Source organism: Acomys minous, assembly GCF_964271855.1.
Source record: "Acomys minous genome assembly, chromosome: 2".
NCBI lineage: Eukaryota > Metazoa > Chordata > Mammalia > Rodentia > Muridae > Acomys > Acomys minous.
Window position 1 is genome coordinate 77044768 of NC_140484.1, and position 21515 is coordinate 77066282.

A 21515-nucleotide genomic window follows, 5' to 3' on the forward strand; every position below is an offset into this window, starting at 1 on the left:
GCGAGGGCTGGCAAGATGGCTCATCAGGTAAAGGTGTCTGCCATCTCTGGAACACATGTGGTTCAGGAGAGAACCAAGTTGTGTGCCCTCTTCCCAATAAATAGATTTTTTTTAAAAAAATGTAAAAAGATACATACATATATACATACATACATACATACATACATACATACATACATACATACATAGCTCAAGCTGGCCTTCGATTCCTGATTCTCCTGCCTCAGCATCCCAGGGCTGGGATGGCGTCTGGTAGCTGAGCTGTGTTGACTGGCTTGCCCTCTCATTGCTCCTGCCAAGCACTGTCTTCCCTTAGATTTTATCTTAGGTGGTTGTTGGCTTGCTGTTGGCCTGTGATTTCAACTATTAGCTTCGTTAAATTGCAGGTCATCCAGTGCCTTGGGATTATTATCAGTACAGGAGTTATAGCCATCTATTGTTGTGTGCTCTGTCAGGCTCTTTGGAAGAAGGGATTGGGCTCAGCATTTGCTGTTTTCCCCTGCGGCACGCACTCAGCTCTTGGGAGCAGCATCGGAGGTCTTGCAGTCATCTCCGGGCCCTGAGAGTCACAGAGCTGCATGACACCATAGAGGACAGGCCTTAAGACTGTTAGGTTCTGGCATTTCTTGCACCTGAGGTGATATAAAGCCTTAGTCAGACCCTGTGTGTGTATGCTGTTTTCTGTTTGTTTGTTTCTCTCTGTAGAAGTATTTTATTTTAGGGAGCACTTGTATAAGCTGGGTACGCTCTCTACCAGGAACCTATGTGTCAGGTGTGTTTACTGCTACTGGGGAAAATCAGGGTCCCTTTTGCAAGTTGCTGGTTTTGTAGATAAAGTGGACTCAAGGAAACCTGAAGACAGTTTTATTGGCATTTGAGAGAAAAACAACAGAGCTGTGGGCAAGATATGAATCTCAGGAGCTGTAGGAGGAGGGACATAGAAGGAAGGATGGCGGAAAGCCACGTATTCCGAGTTACAAGTCATAGAAGCGGCAGGTGTGCCCCACTGCCCTGAAGAGGAGTGAGGGGGGCTAGGATGATATCCGAAAGGTGGCTCAGTGGGTCACAGTGCTTGTGTACAAGCGTAAGGCTGTGAGTTTGAGTCCCCGGTGCCCAACTGAGATGCTGGGTTTGGCATGTGTGGAGGAGAAGGATAGGAGAGTTGCTGAGGCTGGCTGCCAGCAAAGCTCAAGTTCAGTTACAGTGCCTATTTTAGGAGAATAAGGGTCTTTTGTGGTGGCACACACCAAAGGACTTGCTGAAGGCGGTGGAAACAGGAGGATCCCAAGTTCAAGGCCAACCTGCACTACACGTTTTCGAAAGGGCTGGAGAGATGGCTCAGTGGTTAAGAGCACTGGTTGTTTTTCCAGATGACTCTGATTCAGTTCTCAGCGTCAACAGGGTGGCTCACAACTGTCTCTAACTCCAGTTCCAGGAGATCCAATGCCATTATACAGACATACATGCAGGCAGAATGCCAATGCACATAAAATAAAAGTAAATAATTTAAAAAAAAAAAAACCCAAGCGAATAAAGTGGGAAGTGATTGACCATGATACCTAATGTCTCCCTTTGTCTTTTTTTTTTTTTAAGGTTTATTTATTATTATGTGTGCAGTGCTCTGCCTGCATGTACACCTGCAGGCCAGAAGAGGGTACCAGATAACATTATAGATGGTTGTGAGCCACCATGTGGTTGCTGGGAACTGAACTCATGACCTCTGGGAGAGCAGCCAGTGCTCTTAACCTCTGAGCCATCTCTCCAGCCCCTCCTTTTGACTTTTGAGAGGGAATACACAAAGGCTTTTAAAGTTAGAACTCCAGGCTGTGGATAAAACACTTGCAGTGCTAGTCTTAGGACCAGAGTTCAGATCCCCAGAGCTCACACAGAGGTCGGGCAGGTATGGTGACTACCTGTCAACCCAGCCCTCAGAACAAAGTGACAGGATTTCCTGAGCAAGAAGACTAGCTAGACTGGCCCTGATGAGTGGACTGACATCAGCTGTAAGCTTCCATGCACATGCATATAAACATGCCCACATACACGTGAGCATGCACAAACATTCCACATGCAAAGAGTAAAGCTGGAAAACCAAGTTAGAACCCAGAAAAGCAGTCGAGCTTAGCAGTGAGGATCTGCACAGAGAGTGGCTCTTCTGGGGCACAGAGCTCATTAAGAGAACTGTATTCTTCCCGTTGTTTTAACATGTCTTTGAGTGTATCATGTTTCTTGAAGTGACACCTTTTTTGAGAGGCAGTTTCCTATCCAGGTGATTGACAGTTACCCATTTAGATTAACGGTTTTGGTTTTTTTTTTTAAACAATTTATTTATTTTATGTGCATGGGTATTTTGCCTACAATGCACATGTATGTACATCACATGCATGCCTGGTGCCCTGGATCCCCAGGAACTGGAGTTACAGTTGTGAGCTGCCATGTAGGTGCTGGAAATTCAACCAGGGTCCTTTGGAAGAGCAGCCAGTGCTCTTAACTACTGAGCCATCTTTCCAGCCCTCCATTTGGATTAGCTTTTAAAGGAGGGAACAATAGCATGTCTTCCCCCCACCCCCACCCCCCACCCCCTTGAGACAGGGTTTCTCTGTGTTATCTTGGCTGTCCTGGACTCTCTTTGTAGACCAGGCTGGCCTCAAACTCACAGAGATCTGCCTACCTCTGCCTCCCAAGTGCTGGGATTAAGGGGTGAGCTACCACGCCCAGCATTAGCATGTCTTTTTGATTTTACAATCTTTTTGAAATGACTCAGATCTTGTTCTTTTGGCCAAAATTAGTGTAGTAGATTAAAAGAATTAAAGGGAATAAGATATATAAAATAATTTTGTTTACCGAGAGGAGATAACCTTCCTCGAGTAGATGTCAGCAAAGCTTTCCACATGGTATTTCATGTTCTGAGGGCAACAGTAGCAGTTTGGTTTGGTTGTTTTTTTCCTCAAAAATAAAGTGTTGGGGCTGGTGTGATGGGTCAGTGGGTAAGGGCATTTGTTGCCAGGATTGATGACCTGACTTCAGTCCCTGGAAACCACATGGTGGAAGGGGCGAACCGGCTCCCACAAACTGCCCTCTGATCTCCGCATGTGTGCCATATGTCCCTACAATAGTAAATATTTTTTTAAAAAATTAGAGTGTCACCAGTGAAATGTCCAGTGGACCCAAAGCTAATTATGGTGGGCAGGACCCATCCTTGGGAACCCCAGTTCCGCTAATGCCTGACTTGCTGCCTAATAAGGTATCCAGTTGTTAGAAGTCAGGGATTTGTAGATTTTATCCTGGATTCCTTCCGTACCAACATCTTAACTCATCAATTGCATATTTTAGGAATCATAAAGCAAGACCCTAAACTGCCAATGGATAAGATCTTACCCCCACCATCTCCCTGGCCAAAGAGCTCCATCTTTGATGCTGATGAAGAAAAGTCAAAGGTAAAGATCTTCCCCCTGGCCTGGTGGCTTCCATGGAGTCCGACTGTCCTCTGGTCTTGGACCCAGGACCAGGGAGAGCATGTGGAGCTAGTGTAATGGCTTCCATGATTTCAGACATGAGAGAGCAGGCAGTCTGGTGTTTCCCGTGGGTGACCCACATATCAAATGCCATGCTGTGTGTCATCCTTGACTTGCCTAAGGATTCCTGTTGCGGTGGGGAGTTTGGTGGTGATGGGTCTGGTTCAGTATACATGTGAAATTGAGGTGGGAGTAGCAGACAGGAAGGGGGTTCATGTTGGCATGGGTCCTTTTTAGTTCCTATAAGGCTGAGCCAACCCATTGCCCTTTCCCTGGAAACTTCCAGGGTGTAGTCCTCACATATCATAGGGGAGGCAGGTAGTTAAATGCTAAGCCAAGAACTAGAGAGGCTCTAGGACCCAGGGATGATCCTGTGCATGAGTGGTGACATCATCATCATTATTGTTGTTAAGATTTTATTGTTTTGTGTGTATGCATGTTTTGCCTGCATGTATGTCTGTATACCATGTGTATGCTTCAGGACTGGAATTACAAGCTGTTTTGAGCTTCTAGATGGGTCCTTTGAATCCAACACAGATCCTCTGCAAGATCTTAACTACTGAGCCATTTCTCCAGCTCAATGCTGCTTTTTCTCAGGCCACACCCTTTGCCTAGCAGAGAGTCTGGAAGGCTTCATACATGTGTGCATACATGGAGGCCCGTGTTCATCTGTTCTGTCTCAGCCATACCCTTTGTAGTTTTTGTTTTGTGGGTTTTTTGTTTGTTTGAAGCACAGTCTCATTCTGTAGTGCTGTTCTAGAACTCACTATGTAGACCTGGCTTTCCTCAAACTCACAGAGGCCTGCTTCTGCCTTCTGAGTGTGGGGATTATAGGCATGTGCCAGTAAACCTGGCTACTATATTGTTGTTGTTTTTAAGATTAATTTTTATTTTATGTTAAGTGCTTTGAACCACTCAGCCATCTCCCCAGCTCCCTTACCTGCTCGCTTTATTTATTTATTTATTTATTTATTTATTTATTTATTTATTATTTTATGTCCATTGGTGTTTAGCCTGCTTGTATTGTATGTCTGTGGGTGTCAAATCTTGGAATTATAGACAGTTGTGAACTGTCATGTGGGTGCTGGGAATTGAACCCTGGTCCTCTGGAAGAGCAGCCAGTGCTCTTAACCTCTGAGCCATCCCTCTAGCTCTCCCCCCCCCCGCCCTTTTTTTTCTTTTTTCTTTTTTGGAAACAGGATCTCTGTAGTCTGTACTCTCTTTGAACTCTTGATCTTCCTACCTTTACCTCCCAAATGCTGGATTGTAGGTGTGTGCCACTAGTGCCAGCTCTTCTTTTCCCCCTGTGACGAATTTTCCTAGCTGAGGCTGACCTTGAACTCCCAATCCTCTGCTTCATAGTCTGAGTTGCTGATTACAAGTGCGCTGCTCTGCCCGGCTTCCTTTCTTTGGCTCAGATTCTGAGTGGTGTTCTGGTCAGTGTTGTCAGAGTCGGTAGGGTGCACTGCATTTCTCTGTGGCTCCTCCCCTGCTGGCGCCCTGTGTTTCAGAGTGTGGCAGGAACTAGGGAGAAATGCCGCGTGACTACTGAGACAGACAGAAACCATCCTCCTGTAGGCACATATACTAGTTATGTGACTACTGAGACAGACAGAAACCATCCTCCTGTTGGCACATATACTAGTTATGTTTCTTGTTGCTGTGACAAAATCCCCAGCAAGAGCAACTTTAGGGAAGAGGGGTTTACTGTTGTGGGATATTTAATCCCATTGCAAACCCGACATTGTGAACTATAGAAACCTGTTTCTTGTTTGGCATGGTTCAGCCCCAACACGCACACCTTTAGTCAGAGAACTTTCTGTTTACTGTGAACAGGTGATTATGGTGTGGCTCAGCCCTAGCATACACATTTAATCCAAGAGCTTTCTCTGCATAGGATTTAATAAAGTTAACCTTAGGTCAAGAGGTGCAGCAAGCAACCAGAAGATTAAACAGGTTAAACAGTGGTAACGGGGATTAAACAGAAAGGAGGGTATGGAAGGGCATTTACGACAGTATGGAGAAGAAGGAGCTTCTGGCGTTCTGCTCCTGGGCTGTTACTGGGCTGCCAGGCCTTTCCCTCCTGGGCGGTCATCTGAGATACCAAGCTTTTGGCCTTGGGCTTTCGGCTTTCAGCTTTTGGCTTTTTCCTATGGGACGTAAGTTGAGTAGGACAGTCAGCTGGCTGCTTTCTTGGCCTCTCTGAAATAGCAAGTTTCCACTGGCTCCCGAGTCTTCACTGGGAAAATGATTTGGGATTTTCTTTCTTAATTACAATGGTATATCTGGATCACAGTTTAAAGGTGCAGTCCATTCCAGAGGGGAAGCATGGCAGCAGAGTTGTGAGGCAGCTGGTCACACTGTGTGTGCACTCAGGAGGCAGAGAAGGAGAGATAGAAAGGCTCGGTCCCATCTGGATTTCTTCTTTTCCCCTTTTTATTCAGTCGGAGACTCTAGCCCTTGGCATGGTACCACCTACACTCAGGGTGGGGCTCCCCCCTCCTTAGTTAAACTTCTCTGTTAATGTCCTAAAGAAATGCCATGGGCTGGAGAGCGCTGCCTGCTCTTCCAGAGGTCCTGGGTTCAATTCCCAGGAACCACATGGTGGCTCACAACCATCTGTAATGTGATCTGATGCCCTCTTCTGCAGATAAAGTACTCATATACAATAAATAAATAATTAAAAAAGAAAAGAAAATGCCTCTGTAAGATGGGGCTGTAGTGGTTGATGGGGAAGCGCCCAGCCTATTGTGAGCGACCACTACCCTGTGCTGGTGGTCATGGGTTCTATAAAAAAGCCGGCTGAACAGGCCATGAGAAGCAAGATGTAAGCAGCATCCCTCCATGGCCTCTGCGTCAGTTCCTGTCCCCAGGTGCCTGCCCTGCTCGAGTTCCTGTCCTGACTTCCCCTGAGGATGAACAGTTCTGTGGAAGCATCAGCTGAATAGCCTCCTCCCCAAGTTGCTTCGCCCCACACCCACCCCAGTTGTGTTTCTCACAGCAGTAGTATCCCCAGCTAAGGGCACCATCACACTGTCCAGCTCACAGTGAGGGACTCCGTGTGCCAGGCATCTTGCTCAGGTGGAATTAAGTGGGAAACAAGACTTTGAGGAAAGTTTATCCTGTCGTCTAGCGTGTGGCCCAGGTCATCCTCAGTATTCCCAACATTTACTTATTTATATGTTGCTGGGCATGGAAGCTAGGACTGTGTATAAGCTAGGCAGATGCTCTATAAATAACTAAGGCGCACTCCTGGGCCCACTTTGCACTCCTAGGCCCACTTTGGCCTTTCGAGTTAGATGGTTCTCTGCTGTGATGCTGTTTTGTATTCCAAAGGATCTCTTGACATACCTGCCTTCTACCCACTATAAGTCGAATGACACTGTTTACTCCTTAGGTTTGTTTTAATTATTTTTTTAGTTTTAACATACTAAATGATGAGTGATCTCTTGCACGGATGCACCATAATATGTCTGCATGTCACTTATTAATGAATATTTGTGTGGTTTCAGACCATGGTGATTACAAATAACATCCCCAGGTATCCTTTAGGGGGTATAATCCTTCCATCTTCCACCCCACGAGAAGGCCAGCAGTCGTTCTCGATAGTCTCAGTGCCCACATTCCACCGTCGGTGTATGTGCACACAGTGTGGGGGCCATTAATCCTGCTGATTCCTCTATTGCTGTGTCCCCCCACTCGGCTGGGGAGAATCGCAGCTTCACCGGCTCTTGTTCATTCCCTCAGCTTCTGACAAGACTTCTCAAGAGCAACCACCCTGAAGATCTCCAGGCTGCAAACCGGCTCATCAAGAATTTGGTCAAGGAGGTAGGCATTTTGGCGGTTGGCGCTATAGACCTGGCATTTGACACAGCTGATGGACAGTGTATATGGATGTGTGTAAGGGTGTGAGGAGCAGCTAGCTTGCAGAAGAGGTGGCCTCCTCATCCTGAATGGGACCAGCAGGATGGTGACTAGATTCCTGACTCCTCATCTTCCAGCTTCCCAGCTTCTTTTGTCCATGGCATCAAGCATTTGGTGTCCATGGAGTTAGCTTCAGGAGTCTGTTGCCCTAGAAAGATTGAGACTGAAGTCACCAGGCCCCAGACTGTGCTGTCATCTGCAGGAATTCTGGGCAAGCACCCCCACTCACTTAACTGTTCATGACTTCCTGAACTCCCAGCATGCACTGCTTTTTCCCTTTCTGGTGTTTAGCAGAGTTCTCTAGTTTCTATCCTCTGTTTCCCTCAAAGGAACAAGAAAAGTCCGAGAAGGTTTCCAAGCGAGTCAGTGCAGTGGAGGAAGTACGGAGCCACGTGAAGGTGCTGCGGGAGATGCTAAGCATGTACCGCAGGCCAGGCCAGGCCCTGCCTGATCAGGCGGCCCTGCAGGTACGATGCATTGCATTTGTGTTCCAGAGGCTGCCATCATGGTCAGGAGAGTCAGATTTCCTCTGTTCCTTTGTCATCTCTCCCTTCCCTCCCCACAACCCCCCCAGCCACTGATACATCATTTATCTTTTATTCCATAAGTAGAATGGCACTGTCTACCCTCTTAGTTTTGTTTTAATTTTTAAATTTAGCATACAACGTGATGGGTAGTCTTTTGCATGGATGCACTACAGTATGTGTGCATGTCATCAAGTGATGAATATTTGGGTGGTTTTCACACCATGATGATGACAAATTAATCTGCTATGTAAATAGTGGACAGAATTTTTCATGAATATACACCTACGTTTTTCTTGAGATATCTAGTATGGGATTACCAAGTAAATAAACATTTATTTATTTATTTACTTATTTATTTTTAAAACAATTGAATTTCTGATCCTTTTAAAAAAAAGATTTATTTATTATGTATACAGTGCTCTGCCTGCATGTATAACTGCAAGCCAGAAGAGGGCACCAGATCTCATTATAAATGGTTGTGAGTCCCCATGTGGTTGGTAGGAATTGAACTCAGGGCCTCTAGAAGACCAGCCAGTGCTCTTAACCACTGAGTCATCTCTCCAGCCCGAATAGTTAACTGTTTAATTATTTATATATTGTTATTTTATGTACATTGGTGTTTTGACCGCATGTATGTCTGTGTGAGGGTGTCGAATCCCCTGGAACAAGAGTTATAGGTTATGAGCTGTCATGTGGGTGCTGGGAATTGAACCAGTGTCCTCTGGAAGAGCGGTCAGTGCTCTTAACCGCTAAGACATCTCTCCAGCCCCAACAAGTTAACTTTTTACAAAGCTGCTTGAGTATTTCTTAAGTGTTTGTACCATTTTACAATCCTTACAGCAGTTCCTTTGAATACCGTTTCCCCTCAGATCAATGGTTTTTTTTTTTTATAACATCCTTGAGATAACATATCAGAGTGGTAATTACTAGCACCATCTGATTTTAGAGCACTTTCATCTCCACTACATAAAATCCTGTGTTTGTATTAAGCAAGCTTTATCACATACTATTTTTTTTAAGATGACTGTGTGTGCTTGTCCTATGTGTGGGTGCCCACACAGGCCAGGAGCGGGCGTCGGATTCTCTGGAGCTGCAGTTACAGATAGTCCGGGAGCTGCCTGCCATGGGCTTTAGAGTAGCGGTTCCATTTTACAGTCTTACTGACAACCTGCAAGGATTCTAGATCTGCATCTGCTGCGCTGCCAACATTTGCTGTCACCTGTCCCTTTTGTGACAACTCTCCTGGCTGTCCACATGTCTCTTTGGTGGCCTGTGCGTCACAGTCTTTACTTGTGTTGCTTTTGTAGAGAATGCCTGCTCAAATCTTTTGCCCATTTCCCCTGAGCTGTCTTAAGTTACAAAAAGGGTTTTATTTGTTTTGTTGTTTTGTTCTTGAGACACGCTGCTTGGCCTGGAATGTAGATCAGGCTGGCCTCACACTTACCTCTACCTCCTATGTGCTGGGATTAAAAGTGCTGGGCCACCACACCTGGCCTCAGAGCAGCGGTTCTCAGCCTTCCTAATGCTGTGACCCTTTAATACAGTTCATCATGTTGTGGTGACCCCCAACCTTAATATTATTTTTGTTGCTTCCTCATAATTGTAATTTTGGTGCTATTATGAGTCATAATGTAAATATCTGATATGCAGGATGGTTTTAAGCAACCTCTGTGAAAGGGTCATTTGACTCAGAGATTGTAACCTTCATTCGGCCTTAGAGAGTTCTTTATAGGTGTTCTAGACCCACATTCCTTCTCAGACTTTTCCCTTCATTTCTAGGCTGTCTTTCCACTGCCTTGATGGCTTTTTCTGAGGCACAGAATTTGTGTGCTTGTACATGTGAGTTCTTGTGTGTGCAGGTACACATGTGTGCATGTCTGTCATTCTCAGTTGCCATCTGCCTTCTTTTTTGAGGCAGGGTCTCTTACTGGCCTGGAGTTTGGAAAGTACTCAATGCTGGCCAGCCAGTGTGTTCTGCGCACTTTCCGACTTCCCAAATGGGGAGTATAGACAAGTGCCACAACTTGGCTTATTTTGTTTTGTTTTTCAAGACAGGGTTTCTCTTTGTAGCCCTGGCTGTCCTGGACTCACTCTGTTATTTGTCTTCTTTTTCAGAGGTGAGGACAGAACCCAGGGCCTCGTGCTTGCTAGGCAAGCACTCTATCACCGAGCTAAATCCCCAATCCCCTGGACTCACTCTGTAGACCAGGCTGGCCTTGAACTCAGAAATTGTTGCCTCTGCCTCCCAAGTGCCGGGATTAAAGGTGTGCGCCACCATACCCTGCCCAAACCTGGCTTTTTACATGGGTTCTGAGGACCAAGCTCAGGTCTTGGGAGATACTTTACTGCCTGGACTATCTCCCTAGTTATGAGGGATAAAAGTTTTGTTGTTGTTTGTTTGTTCTTTTGAGACAGGCTTCCCCAACTTCCCCCCTGTTATGTATACAGTGCTCTGCCTGCATGTACACCTGCAAGCCAGAAGAGGGCATCAGATCTCATTATAGATGGTTGTGAGCCACCATGTGGTTGCTGGGAATTGAACTTATGATACCTGGGCAAGCAGTCAGTGCTCTTAACTACTGAGCCATCTCTCCAGCCCAGAGACCGGCTTTCTAAGTTCAATGATGCCCAGTGTCTCTTATCCTGTAGAGGACACCACCAGCTGGCAGATGAGCCCTGGAAAGGGCCAGAGTAGCAGTCGCAGGCAGAGAGGCCTGTGGCGGGGTTGGCTGAGGGAGGGGTGTGAAGCAGGGGAGCTGCCCAGAGCTCCCTCCCCTCTTCCCATTGTGGAGAAAATGGCTTTGGGGCACAGGGGTTGGGGGACTCTGTGGAGAATACCAGGCAGGTGTTGTAAAGAGAGTGAGCCATCACAAGAGTTGGGACAGGAAGTTCTTTGCAGGGCATTGGTGACAAAGCAGGGGAGTTCTTTCCTTATTACAGCTTTAGCAGCTGAACCAGGAGAGGGCCTAGGAAAGAGCTGCCAGGATGTGCCTGGGAGCAGTGGGGGGTCGCTCTTGAGCTAAGCTTTTGTTTTTGTTTTTAAATTTGTACATGGAGCCCTGCTTTTTCTTTTTTAAACATTATTAGGGGCTGGGAAGTCACAAGCTGTGATGCACTGGTAGAGGTCCAAGGACTGCTTGGTGTGAGATGGTTCTCTTTTTCCACCAAAAGGTTTCCAGGGACGGAGCTCGGAGACTGGCAATAAGCACCATTACTCACTGAGCTCCTTTTCCAGGGAAGAAAACGTCACAAGGAGAGTCATTTGATATCTAGAGTACTTGTCTTTACACAGCTTGGGTTGGCCTTGACCTCCTGATCTTCCTTCTTCCTCCCAAATGCTGAGATACATGCATGAACCACCACTCCTGACTAACCCAAATGGTCTCTCTCTCTCTCTCTCTCTCTCTCTCTCTCTCTCTCTCTCATGTGAGGATTGAACCTGGAGCCTCACGCATGAGAGGCAAGAACACTACTGAGCGATAGCCCAAGGCCTGTAATGTTTTCTGATGGTGTCATGTTTCCTCAGAAGTGTAGTCACAGATCTGACACAGGCTAAGGAAGGCACCTTCAGTCTGAAGTGGCCGAGGGAGACATCTGAGGACCTGGGTGGGCCCCGATGTGAGGGTGTGAACTGGGCCCTCTCTTCCCAGGTTGTGTATGAAAGATGTGAGAAGCTGCGGCCGACCCTGTTCCGCCTAGCAAGTGACACCACTGATGACGACGACGCACTGGGTAACAGCTCTGTTTCTCTGGTGTAGCTGCAGCCTAAGTGTGAAATAGATGTGGTTCTCCCTGCTGTGCAGCTGTGGGGATTGGAATGGGCTGCTGGCTTAGAGCTCACTTCAGAAGACTCTGGACTTGAGTAAGGAATACGAAGATCAGAAACCTGGAAAAGAGTAGAAATTTGTATGACCTTCTGTGGAAGGCCAGGAAACAGTGACCTGCCATCTTCTTTTCTTTGTTTTAGTAAAAAGAGGTCCCTGAGCTGTCAGTTCTCTCTCTGGGTATGCTTTGCTGATTGCGTCCTCCTGTGGGGATGCTTTTCTGTTACTGATGTTGCAATTGGCAGATAACGGGGAGCTTTGTCAAATCCAAGTATAGTTGAGAGACTAAGACTATATGACAGCCAGGTGTAGTGACTCGTTACTAAGAGCACTTCAGTGAGAGGATGCCACATTCTCCCTGGAGATACCAGGCCTATGCTTATAGACTGGTAAAGGCTGTACAGGCTACAAAGCCGGCTCCTGTGCCCATTCTCCAGATAGGCACGTTTTCAATAAGGGAGTCAGGTAGCAAGGAGTCTTTTTCCATAAGGACATCCACACCAACCTGTCTCAACTAAAACACCCTGCAGGGTTCCTCACTGAAAGGACAGTATTGGGGTGTTAGCTGCTGCCAGTTAGCTGTGGACAGTGGGATGTAGAGCAAAAGCTAGGGGATGAAGTCCGGTAGGAGCCTGGTCACATGACTGGGGGGAGGGGTCCTGAGTCTGCTAAGCCTGGTGAAGCCATGTGGGGTGACTAAGAAAAGACATAGATAGAAGGTTGGCTGCTACACTGAGGAGTTCTGCGTCTGCTCTTTCCTCAGCGGAGATTCTTCAAGCAAATGACCTTCTCACCCAGGGAGTTCTGCTGTACAAACAGGTGGTGGAGGGGCGAGTCAGCGCTGGGCACGCAGTGACCGGTGCAGTGGGCAACATCCCTGCCTCCAGAGGTGCGAGCTCAGAGCCTTCTGTTTGGGGCCAGTGTGCAAGTCACAGAATGTCTCTGTGCCTCCCTTTTCAGTAGAAATAGGCTACAGGTAACAGGCTTGTGCCATACACCCACGCTAGGCTAGATCCTCACATGGCTGCACATGTGAGCAGGACGCTGTCTGGTGTCAGGTTTTAATCCCTCTGGAGTGCTTCTAGGAGCCTGAGACCAAGGAAATCTCAGAAGTTTAGTAGTAAGGATTTGCCCAGCATTCACAAAGCCCAAAATGACATCTCATCACTGCCCCCAAAAAGCTTTGTGTTTTTTTAATTGCATACTCTTCGGTCTCTGATCTATACCTTGTAAGTCAGGATTGCTGGAGTTGGGCCTGAGTATCTCTGAGTAATGTAGGTGCCTCTGATTAGAAACCTGCAAGGGTATCTAAATTGAAGAGGTAGCCCACGCCTGCTTCTGCCCTGTGTAATGGGGGGGGGGGGAGGATGGGGGACAGCATGGGGGGGTGAGGAGAACCTCAGTGGCTCCGGGGAAGGCCGAGTCCTTTGGCCTGTGTTTCCCAGCACCCACCTGAGGCAGCAGCGGGTTGATGTCACAGGCTTGCTATCTTCTGGGAGGACACCAGTAGGAATTAAATGAAGACGCTGTTTCATGTCTGAGTTCTTTAACCCCATTGTTTACTAGTCTTTCCGAAGCCAGTGGCCTGTGGGAAGAACTGCCCTCTCATTGACCTGGAGGCACCATCTTTGCTGCATCAGGACCTGGCAGCCTTAGGTAAGAGAAGATGTCACACATGGGCACAGAATGGTCCTGAGCAGAGGGATGAGTGGGTTTGTTTGCCTCACGCAGCACAGGACTGCTGTGGGGGGTGGGTGGGTGAGTGGGCTTTGGGCATCTTGGACTAGGTGGGCATCCTGTCGAACCCCATCGCCTGTCAGGTAGTGGTATAGTACCTACCTCACTTTCCTTCTTTCTCACAGGGATCAACGATGTTCCTGCTAGGAACAAGGTAGGGAAGCTCTTTCCTGAGTGAGGAGTTATTGGTGGGTGGGGCAGGGGCGCATTGACTGAGTCCCACCCTTGAGGCAGTGCTGCCTGCAGGGAGAGTCACTACTGTACCATGCTTTGGGGTCCTTAGATCCTCTTGTGGGGCTGGATCCAGAGAGAGGTGTGCATCCGTACTGATGGGTTTACTCCCCACCTCCCCAGTTGGGCATCTTTCCCTTCCCACCCTAGTCGTTTCCGTGAACTGGCTTCTGCTTCCTGAAGGTCTGTGCGGGAGTCTTCTGTTCGTCCCTTTCTCTCTCTTCCTGCACAAAAGACATGATTTTAGCCATTCTTGGTTTGGTAGGTTGTCATTCCAAGTTGCTGTAAAGACAAGAAGCAGCCGGCTGCCATCACACTCCTGGCGAGTGGAGGCCACAGCCTTTCTGCAGACAGGAACTTGCTGGATTTCCTCTCACCACAGCCGTCTCCAGGACCACTGTGAGTGTTCTGGCCAATGGCTGCTGCCTGCAGCTCCCCCACCCTCTTCTGCTAAAGGTCATGATCTTTGTATTGCAAGTGTGGTGCTGCGTCCCCTTTGCCGTCCGTCTCAGCCAAAAGAGGCTAAAATCTAACAGGAAGAAACTCACGACAGGTGATTATGTGTGTGTGTGTGGGTGTGATGGGTGTGAGTGGGTGTTGGGTGTTTAGGGATACACACGCCATGGTGAGCATGCAGAGGTCAGAGGATAGTTTTGTGAGATGGGTCTCTTGCCTTTATGTGGGTTCCAGAGAATAAACCCAGCTCGACAGGTTTTGCAGCAAGTATCTTTACCTGCACTGAGCCATCTTGCTGGCCTACTTTTGTTTTGTTTTGTTTTGTGAGACAGTCTTCAATCCGTTAGGAGCCAAGGATGATCTTGAACTTCTGACCTCTACCTCCCAAGTGCCTTGATTACAGCTATGTCCCATATGCCCTACCCGGACTGGCTGACAGTGATAATTGCTGCTGTTTAAAATTAGGCAAAACTAGAGAAATAACTGTAGGTCCTAAATACCATTCCCTTTTTGGTTTTTCAAGACTGGGTTTCTCTGTGTAGCTTTGGCTATCTTGGAACTCACTGTGTAGACCAGGCTGGCCTTGAACTCAGAGACCTGCCTACCTCTGCCTCCCAAGTGCTGGGATTAAAGGCACGCGCCACCACTGCCTGGCAGAAATTCTTTTTTCTTCTTTTCAAAGAGCATTTCTTTTGGCCCCTGATTTCATTTCTTTCTTTACTCTCCTTTTTAAACCCAGAGTCTCACTAGAGTGCGCACTAGCCTGGAAGTCTTCCTTTTTCAGCCCAGTGAGTGCGGGAGACAGGCACATGCCATCATACATGCATTATTGTAGCTTATTTTTATGAAACTGTAATCAAGCATTACTTTTTTCCTTCTCTTTTTTAAGATTTATTTTTATTTACGTGTGTGTTTCTATATATATGTCTGCCACATGCATTCAAGTGCCCTTGGAGGCCAGAAGAGGGTGTTGGACCCCCTGAAGCAAGAGTTGGGAGCGGTTGGGTTTTGCCTGCTGTGGGTGCTGGGAACCAAACTTAGGCCCTCTGTATGTGCTCTTAATTACTGATTTATCTCTCCATCAACACCCGCCCCTATCTCATTATGTAGCCCTGTCCTTGAATTCATAGAGATACACCTACCTCTGTTTCCTGAGTTCTGTACTCTGAGGTGTGTACCACCATGCCTAGTCTTGCTATTTTCCTTCAAACAAAACCAAACCTGTGTATGTGTGGTGTGTGTGTGTGTGTATGTGTATGTGTGTGTGTGTGTGTATTCTGGTTCCAGGAGAAGTCATCAACCCCCCTGCCAGAATTACAGGTGGCTGTGAGCTGCCTAACATGGGCGCTGGGAGACTCGGGTCTTCTTTGAACTACTGAGCCATCTTTGCAGCCCCTTAGAGATTTTTTATTACATTTATTTGGTGTTTGCGTTCACACACATGTGTGTCCACAGGCTCCCAGAGTGTACACAGGGAGGGAAAGGACAATTTGGGATTTGTTCCGTGCATAGCGTAGAGCCAAATGCAGGCTGTCAGGCTCAGCAGCAACTGCCTTAGTCCCTGAGCCGTCATACAGCTTTCACAATTTTTTTGATGTCATATTACATCTTTGAGACATTTTTATATGAGTTTACGTATAAATGTCCTCATTCTCTTTAACAGTTACATTATGGTTTGTGTGGCTATATTTAATCATTTTCCTCTTGAGGGTGGGCATGTTTGCATGCATGTATGTTTTCTTGTTATTCAGAAGAAGAAAATAATGACAGATACCTGAAGTCTTCTAGTTTTTGTTAGTCATTGCTCATTTTTACTTCTTTGTAGGAATTATGTTCCACAAAAAAGCATCCCCAAGGAAGTGCCACCAGGTACCAAGGCCTCTCCAGGTTGGTCCTGGGAGGCTGGGCCCTTGGCTTCTTCCCCAGCCTCACAGAATACACCTCTGGCTCACGTGTTTGTCCCTTTGGAGTCTGTGAAGCCCAGTAAGTAGTTTGTACACCTTCTTCTTTGTTAGACCCCAGCCAGTCACAGCAGCAGCAGCAGCAGCAGCAGCAGGAAACTATTCCACACTGATAGGCATAGGCCTTAAACTGAGGAGGTTGGGTAGGAGGTTGGGGGAGAGGTGAGGAGAGCTGTTCAGCCTTTTGAGCTGATATTTGTCTTAGTTTTCTGTCTCAGGATTGTCACCTGGTAGGAGATTGGCAGCAGAGTTTAGTGAGGAGTTTGAAATCTACTTAGGGACATGATGTTTGTTCATTTGTTCAAGGAGGGCGGGGGTTAATGTGACTAGAAGTGACTGAGCAAAGGTGGGATGGGAAGAGGAAGACTTTGGCTAATGATGCTGCTTCTCTGTGGATCCTCAAATCAAAATGTAGGTCTTTCCTCAGCTACAGAGGAAAGGAAAGGAGCGGCTCTGTCAGCTAAGGTGACATGTTGCGGTCTAAAGATGGCCTGAGCCCCAGGGCTCTGCTTGTTTACAGCCCAGAGTCCCACGTGGAGGCAAGGTGTGGGGAGGTTGGAGTGCTGGGAGCCATGGAGGCCAGGCAGGGTTGTTTAAATGTACTTGGTGATATCAGGCAGTCTTTACACATTTGTTTCATTACGTTTTGATGGGAATATATTACGTGCCCACTGTTAATTTCTTCGTTGTGATAATTATGCCACAATTATGTAAGGCATTAACATTTGAGGAAATTAGGTAATGAAATTATGAGAATCATTTGGTTGGCCTTTGTAACTGTTCATAAATCTACAATTATAATACAAAGATTAAAAATAGGGACAAAAGCAAAAATAACATACTCAGTGTAGAATAGAAAAATTAAAGCAGAAAGTATTCCTGCTGGCCAGAGGAATCCTTATGTTGTGGGACTGGGTATTAAACCCAACCTTGCACCTTCTAGGTAAGCGCTCTGCTGTTGAATTGTAGTTCCTCCTCCCTTCTTCCCGTCCCTCCCCCATCCTTTCCTTTTTATTCCGAGGCAGTCTCATGTATTCTCTGCTGCCATAGAACTAACTGCATAGCCAGACATGATCTTGAGCTTGAGATCTTCCTGCTTCTGTGGATGACAGGTGTCTGCCAATGCACCCAGCCCTCCTGCGTGCTAGGCAGGCGCCTGCCCACCTACCTAGATCCATCTTTAGCCTTTGCTTTATTTTTTGTTTTTTGTTTGTTTGTTTGTTTTGTTTTGAGTCTGGGTCTGTCTGTATACTTGTGGCTGTGTGTATATGGGCATATGATAGAGATCAGAACAAAACAATGTTTGTATTGCTTGTTTCCAGGTAGCTAAATAATGATGATGACGATGATGATGATGATGATGATGATGTTGTGTGTGTGTTTGAGACAGGGTCTCACTATATACCCATGGCTGTCCTAAAACTCACTATGTAGACCTGGTTGGCCTGGAACTCACACAGATCTGACTGCCGCTACCTCCTGAGTGCTGGAATTAAAGATGTGCGCCACCATGGCCTGGCTTTATGTTTGTTGTTGCTTTTTTTTTTTTTTAATTTCATTTTTTTGATATTCTGTGCTTTCTGTAGTGTTGCTAAATAACTTTAGTCATGATCATGTTTAATGGAAAAGGTTTCTTTTTAAAGCCGGGTAGCGTGGTGAGGATGGGTAGGTGATGATAAGAGATCGTTTTGGATTAGAGGAGCTGGGACTTGGGTTTCTTGGTGCAGAGGGTGAGGTGAAGAGGCAGGAGGCAGCAGCCATGGTATCACGTGCGGCTGATGGCCCCTTTGCTCTCTGTCTGCCAGGCAGCCCCATCATCGTGTATGATCCCCGTTTGCTCTCTCTGTCTGCCAGGCAGCCTGCCCCCCATCATCGTGTATGATCCCCGTTTGCTCTCTCTGTCTGCCAGGCAGCCTGCCCCTCATCATCGTGTATGATCCCCGTTTGCTCTCTCTGTCTGCCAGGCAGCCTGCCCCCCATCATCGTGTATGATCGGAATGGCTTCCGAATCCTGCTGCACTTCTCGCAGACGGGGGCCCCTGGCCACCCCGACGTGCAGGTGCTGCTGCTGACCATGATGAGCACTGCCACCCAGCCTGTGTGGGACGTCATGTTTCAGGTGGCTGTCCCAAAGGTGAGTCATCTGCTGCTGGCCGGCTTTGACCTTTTTTTTACACCAGTGACTCATTTCTGCGCACTTGCTGAGACGTTACCAGTTAGGTGTAAGAGACAGGCTCTTCTCTCAGATTGACTAAACATAAAATGGGGATTTTAATGGCTTACCTAACTGGGCTTTCCTGTATATTTGACTTCGGATAAGGATCTACCCAGGTAAGTTTTTTAAGTTAATTCCTTAAAAATTTCATTTGTAGGTTTTGGTTTGGTTTGGTTTGGTTTGGTTTTTCGAGACATGATTTTTCTGTGTAGCCTTGGCTGTCCTGGACTTGCTTTGTAGACTAGGCTGGCCTGGATCTTACAGCGATCTGCCTGCCTCTGCCTCCCGAGTGTTGGGATTAAAGGTGTGTGCCACCATGCCTGGCTCATTTGTGGGGTTTTTTGGTTTTTTTTTGCTTTTTGTTTATTTTGTTTTTGAGACAGAGTCTCATATGTAGTCCTGGCTGCCCTGGAACTTATTACGTAGACCAGGCTGGCCTCCAGTTCATCAAGATCTGCCTGTCTCTGCTTTCCAGCAGCTGGGGTTAAAAGTGTGCACCGCCATGCCCCATGATGATTTGGTTTTTGATACAGGGTTTCCACTGTGTGGGTCAGGCTGGCCTGGAACTTGCTTTTAGCCAAGTTTGACCTCAAACGCAACTTTTTCCTGCCTCTGCCTCTTGTGTGCTGGGAGTCGAGGCACGTGCTACCCCATCTTACCTAGATGAAGACAGTTGCCTCTGCTTTGCTCTTGGGGCTGCTCTGGGCCCTGACCACAACCATGACCACTGGTACCCAGGGTAGCACGGCCCTCCTTTTATTACGTAGGCTTAAAAGCATGCAAACCAAGACAGAAGGATGTGTGTTCTCTACCATGTGGTAGCCTGTCACTGCTTTACACACTGTCAAGCCAAGGCTTGAATGAAGTGTTATGCCCGAGGGCATAGAGCTAGTAAAAAGCAGATTGGGAACTCACTCCAAGATTTTCTCTAGTGTTTTATGCTGCCTCTCAGACGCCAACTGTTGACCACAAGCCTTCGAATGCATTCCTGTGGGCAGAAGGAATGCCTCCTGCGGATCCTCTATCACTTATAAGAAATGTCCACGTGGGACCACATGAGTCTCTTGAGGGAGGCCGAGCTGCTGTCTGCCTGAGTGCCCTCACTGAAGCTGTGGCTTTCTGGGTTAACATGTTGAAATTTCTGCCCATAGTCAATGCGAGTGAAGCTGCAGCCGGCCTCCAGTTCCAAGCTCCCTGCGTTCAGTCCTTTGACGCCTCCAGCTGTGATATCTCAGATGCTGCTGCTCGACAACCCACACAAAGTATGTTCCAGGGTCTTTGGTAGCAGGGAAGTGGGCCCAGAATAGTACATTGAGGCTTTGCTGTCAAGTCAGGCTGGTTCCAGGTTGAGTTTTGAGGGGGTGGGACAGTCCTTGCTGGGGCCTGCTTTGCTTTGGGGCTTGTTAGAAGGGGTGTAATGGGTTGTCACTGCTGGGAATCAAAGAAGAGACATGTGAACTCATACCTCGAGTCCTCTGGAGGAGGCACCCTGGCTCTCCTTGTGTTTGTAGCTCTACAGAGACTAATAAGCCAGGGTATCCATGCCGTCTTCACATGTGGGAAGCTATATTAACAAACTGAGTGGAACGTGGTGGTGCACACTCCAGAGGCGGAGGCCGGCCAATCTGCACAGCAAGTTCCAGGCTGGCCAAGGCTACATAGTGAGACCCTGTCTCAAAAATAAACAAGCTGTAAGCAGTTCCTTGGCAAGTCCTCAGTTGGGTGGAGGCTTTTGCTGCGGCTTGACTCTGTTCCTACCTACTGATTTAACATCTCAGCCTCTCTTCTCTCCCAGGAACCTATCCGGTTGCGGTACAAGCTGACTTTCAACCAAGGTGGACAGCCGTTTAGTGAAGTGGGAGAAGTGAAAGACTTTCCAGACCTGGCTGTCTTGAGCACCGCCTAACTTCCCAAGCAAGACTCTTCCGTCAAGCTTAGGCCAGCGTTCCTTTCACTGTCTGGTCAGGACTCGTTGTAATGTAGTGCAGAGTGCCAAGAGTTCTCTCCTGATGTCAGGCCTTGATTGCCAATCTGTCTGTAGATCATGTGTGTGTGTGTGCGTGCGCGTGTGCGAGTGTGTGTGTTATTGGGGTGCTGGGGGAGGAGGGAGAGCTGGGCTTGGGATTTGGGCAGTGTGGGGGATGCTGACAACCTCTGAGACCATCTCGCTACACTCCTATCTGCTTCTGCATGTTGGTTGACACTGTTGCCCCTGCCTCGGGTTGGAGTTTTATAAGCCAAAGTTTTTTCCATGTATTGTTAATCTTTTCATTCATCCACTCTGTGCCTTGTCAGCCTTTGAAAGTCTTAGTTGCTCCCAGGCTGCTATTCTCAGGGACCTAAGAAAGGGACCTGGTTGGTCTTGTGACAGAGAGTGTCTTCTGGGGCACACTCTTCCAAGAATGGCCTTGTCTTCATTTTCATTAGTGAATGCTGCTTGCAGACGTTCAGTAAGATCTTCTAAATGGAAAGCTGGTTGCACTGGATCCAGGCAAGGGGCTGCCGAGACCAGGAGACCACACTCGGTGGGCCAATCATGTCCTTCACTGCAGTGCCTTAGATTCTCCCTCAGAAGGACCCTCGGAGGCCTTGCTCAGGTCTCGGGTTCTGTGGGTTGGGCAGCCTGTCTGGGCCCTTACTCAGGACCCACAATGTCATCCTCATGCTTTCTGTTCACAAACATCTCAGAGCTCTTTCATTGTGACCCTGTGTTCGTTGTTGTAAATCACAGCTAGCGGGCCAGCCCTGTGGCCCTCACCATCCAAGGTGGGGCACTGCGATGCAGGTAGAGAGCCGTGTGGTGACTAAGTACAGAACATCGTTGAATAAATACTGTGTACAAAACCGCCTGGTGTTGAGTCCATAGGGGATGGGTATAGAGGTGACAGAGTGAAAGGGACCGTCTTCTGCCGACAGGTGGGGACATGGCGAAGAACAGTGTTCTGACAAGCTTAGGGATCTGGAGAACGGGGTGGGTGTTTGCTTCAAGCGTACCTGGAAGGGGAAACTCAAGTTAAGAGTTGACCTGTACTTGGAAAGTACATACTGTGTGCTAGGTACTTTGGCATGCATGCTTCAGCAGTTCCGCTGGGCTGAGTGTGGGAGAAGCCTAAGCCCCACTAACA

At 47.6% G+C, this 21515-nt stretch overlaps 1 protein-coding gene across 1 annotated transcript in view; it reads left to right on the forward strand.

Annotated features, from left to right (window-relative positions):
• GGA2 (golgi associated, gamma adaptin ear containing, ARF binding protein 2) overlaps positions 1-21234 on the forward strand; it is a 37665-nt gene extending 16431 nt beyond the window's left edge. The window contains exons 6-17 of the mRNA XM_084772121.1: positions 3334-3437; positions 7263-7343; positions 7769-7906; positions 11617-11698; positions 12554-12679; positions 13357-13446; positions 13653-13681; positions 14024-14157; positions 16040-16197; positions 18140-18309; positions 19542-19652; positions 20186-21234. Of these exons, the coding sequence (XP_084628247.1) occupies positions 3334-3437; positions 7263-7343; positions 7769-7906; positions 11617-11698; positions 12554-12679; positions 13357-13446; positions 13653-13681; positions 14024-14157; positions 16040-16197; positions 18140-18309; positions 19542-19652; positions 20186-20296 (1334 nt within the window). The 3' untranslated portion in view covers positions 20297-21234. The remainder of the gene's footprint in view (positions 1-3333; positions 3438-7262; positions 7344-7768; positions 7907-11616; positions 11699-12553; positions 12680-13356; positions 13447-13652; positions 13682-14023; positions 14158-16039; positions 16198-18139; positions 18310-19541; positions 19653-20185) is intronic.
• Positions 21235-21515: the final 281 nt, after the last annotated feature.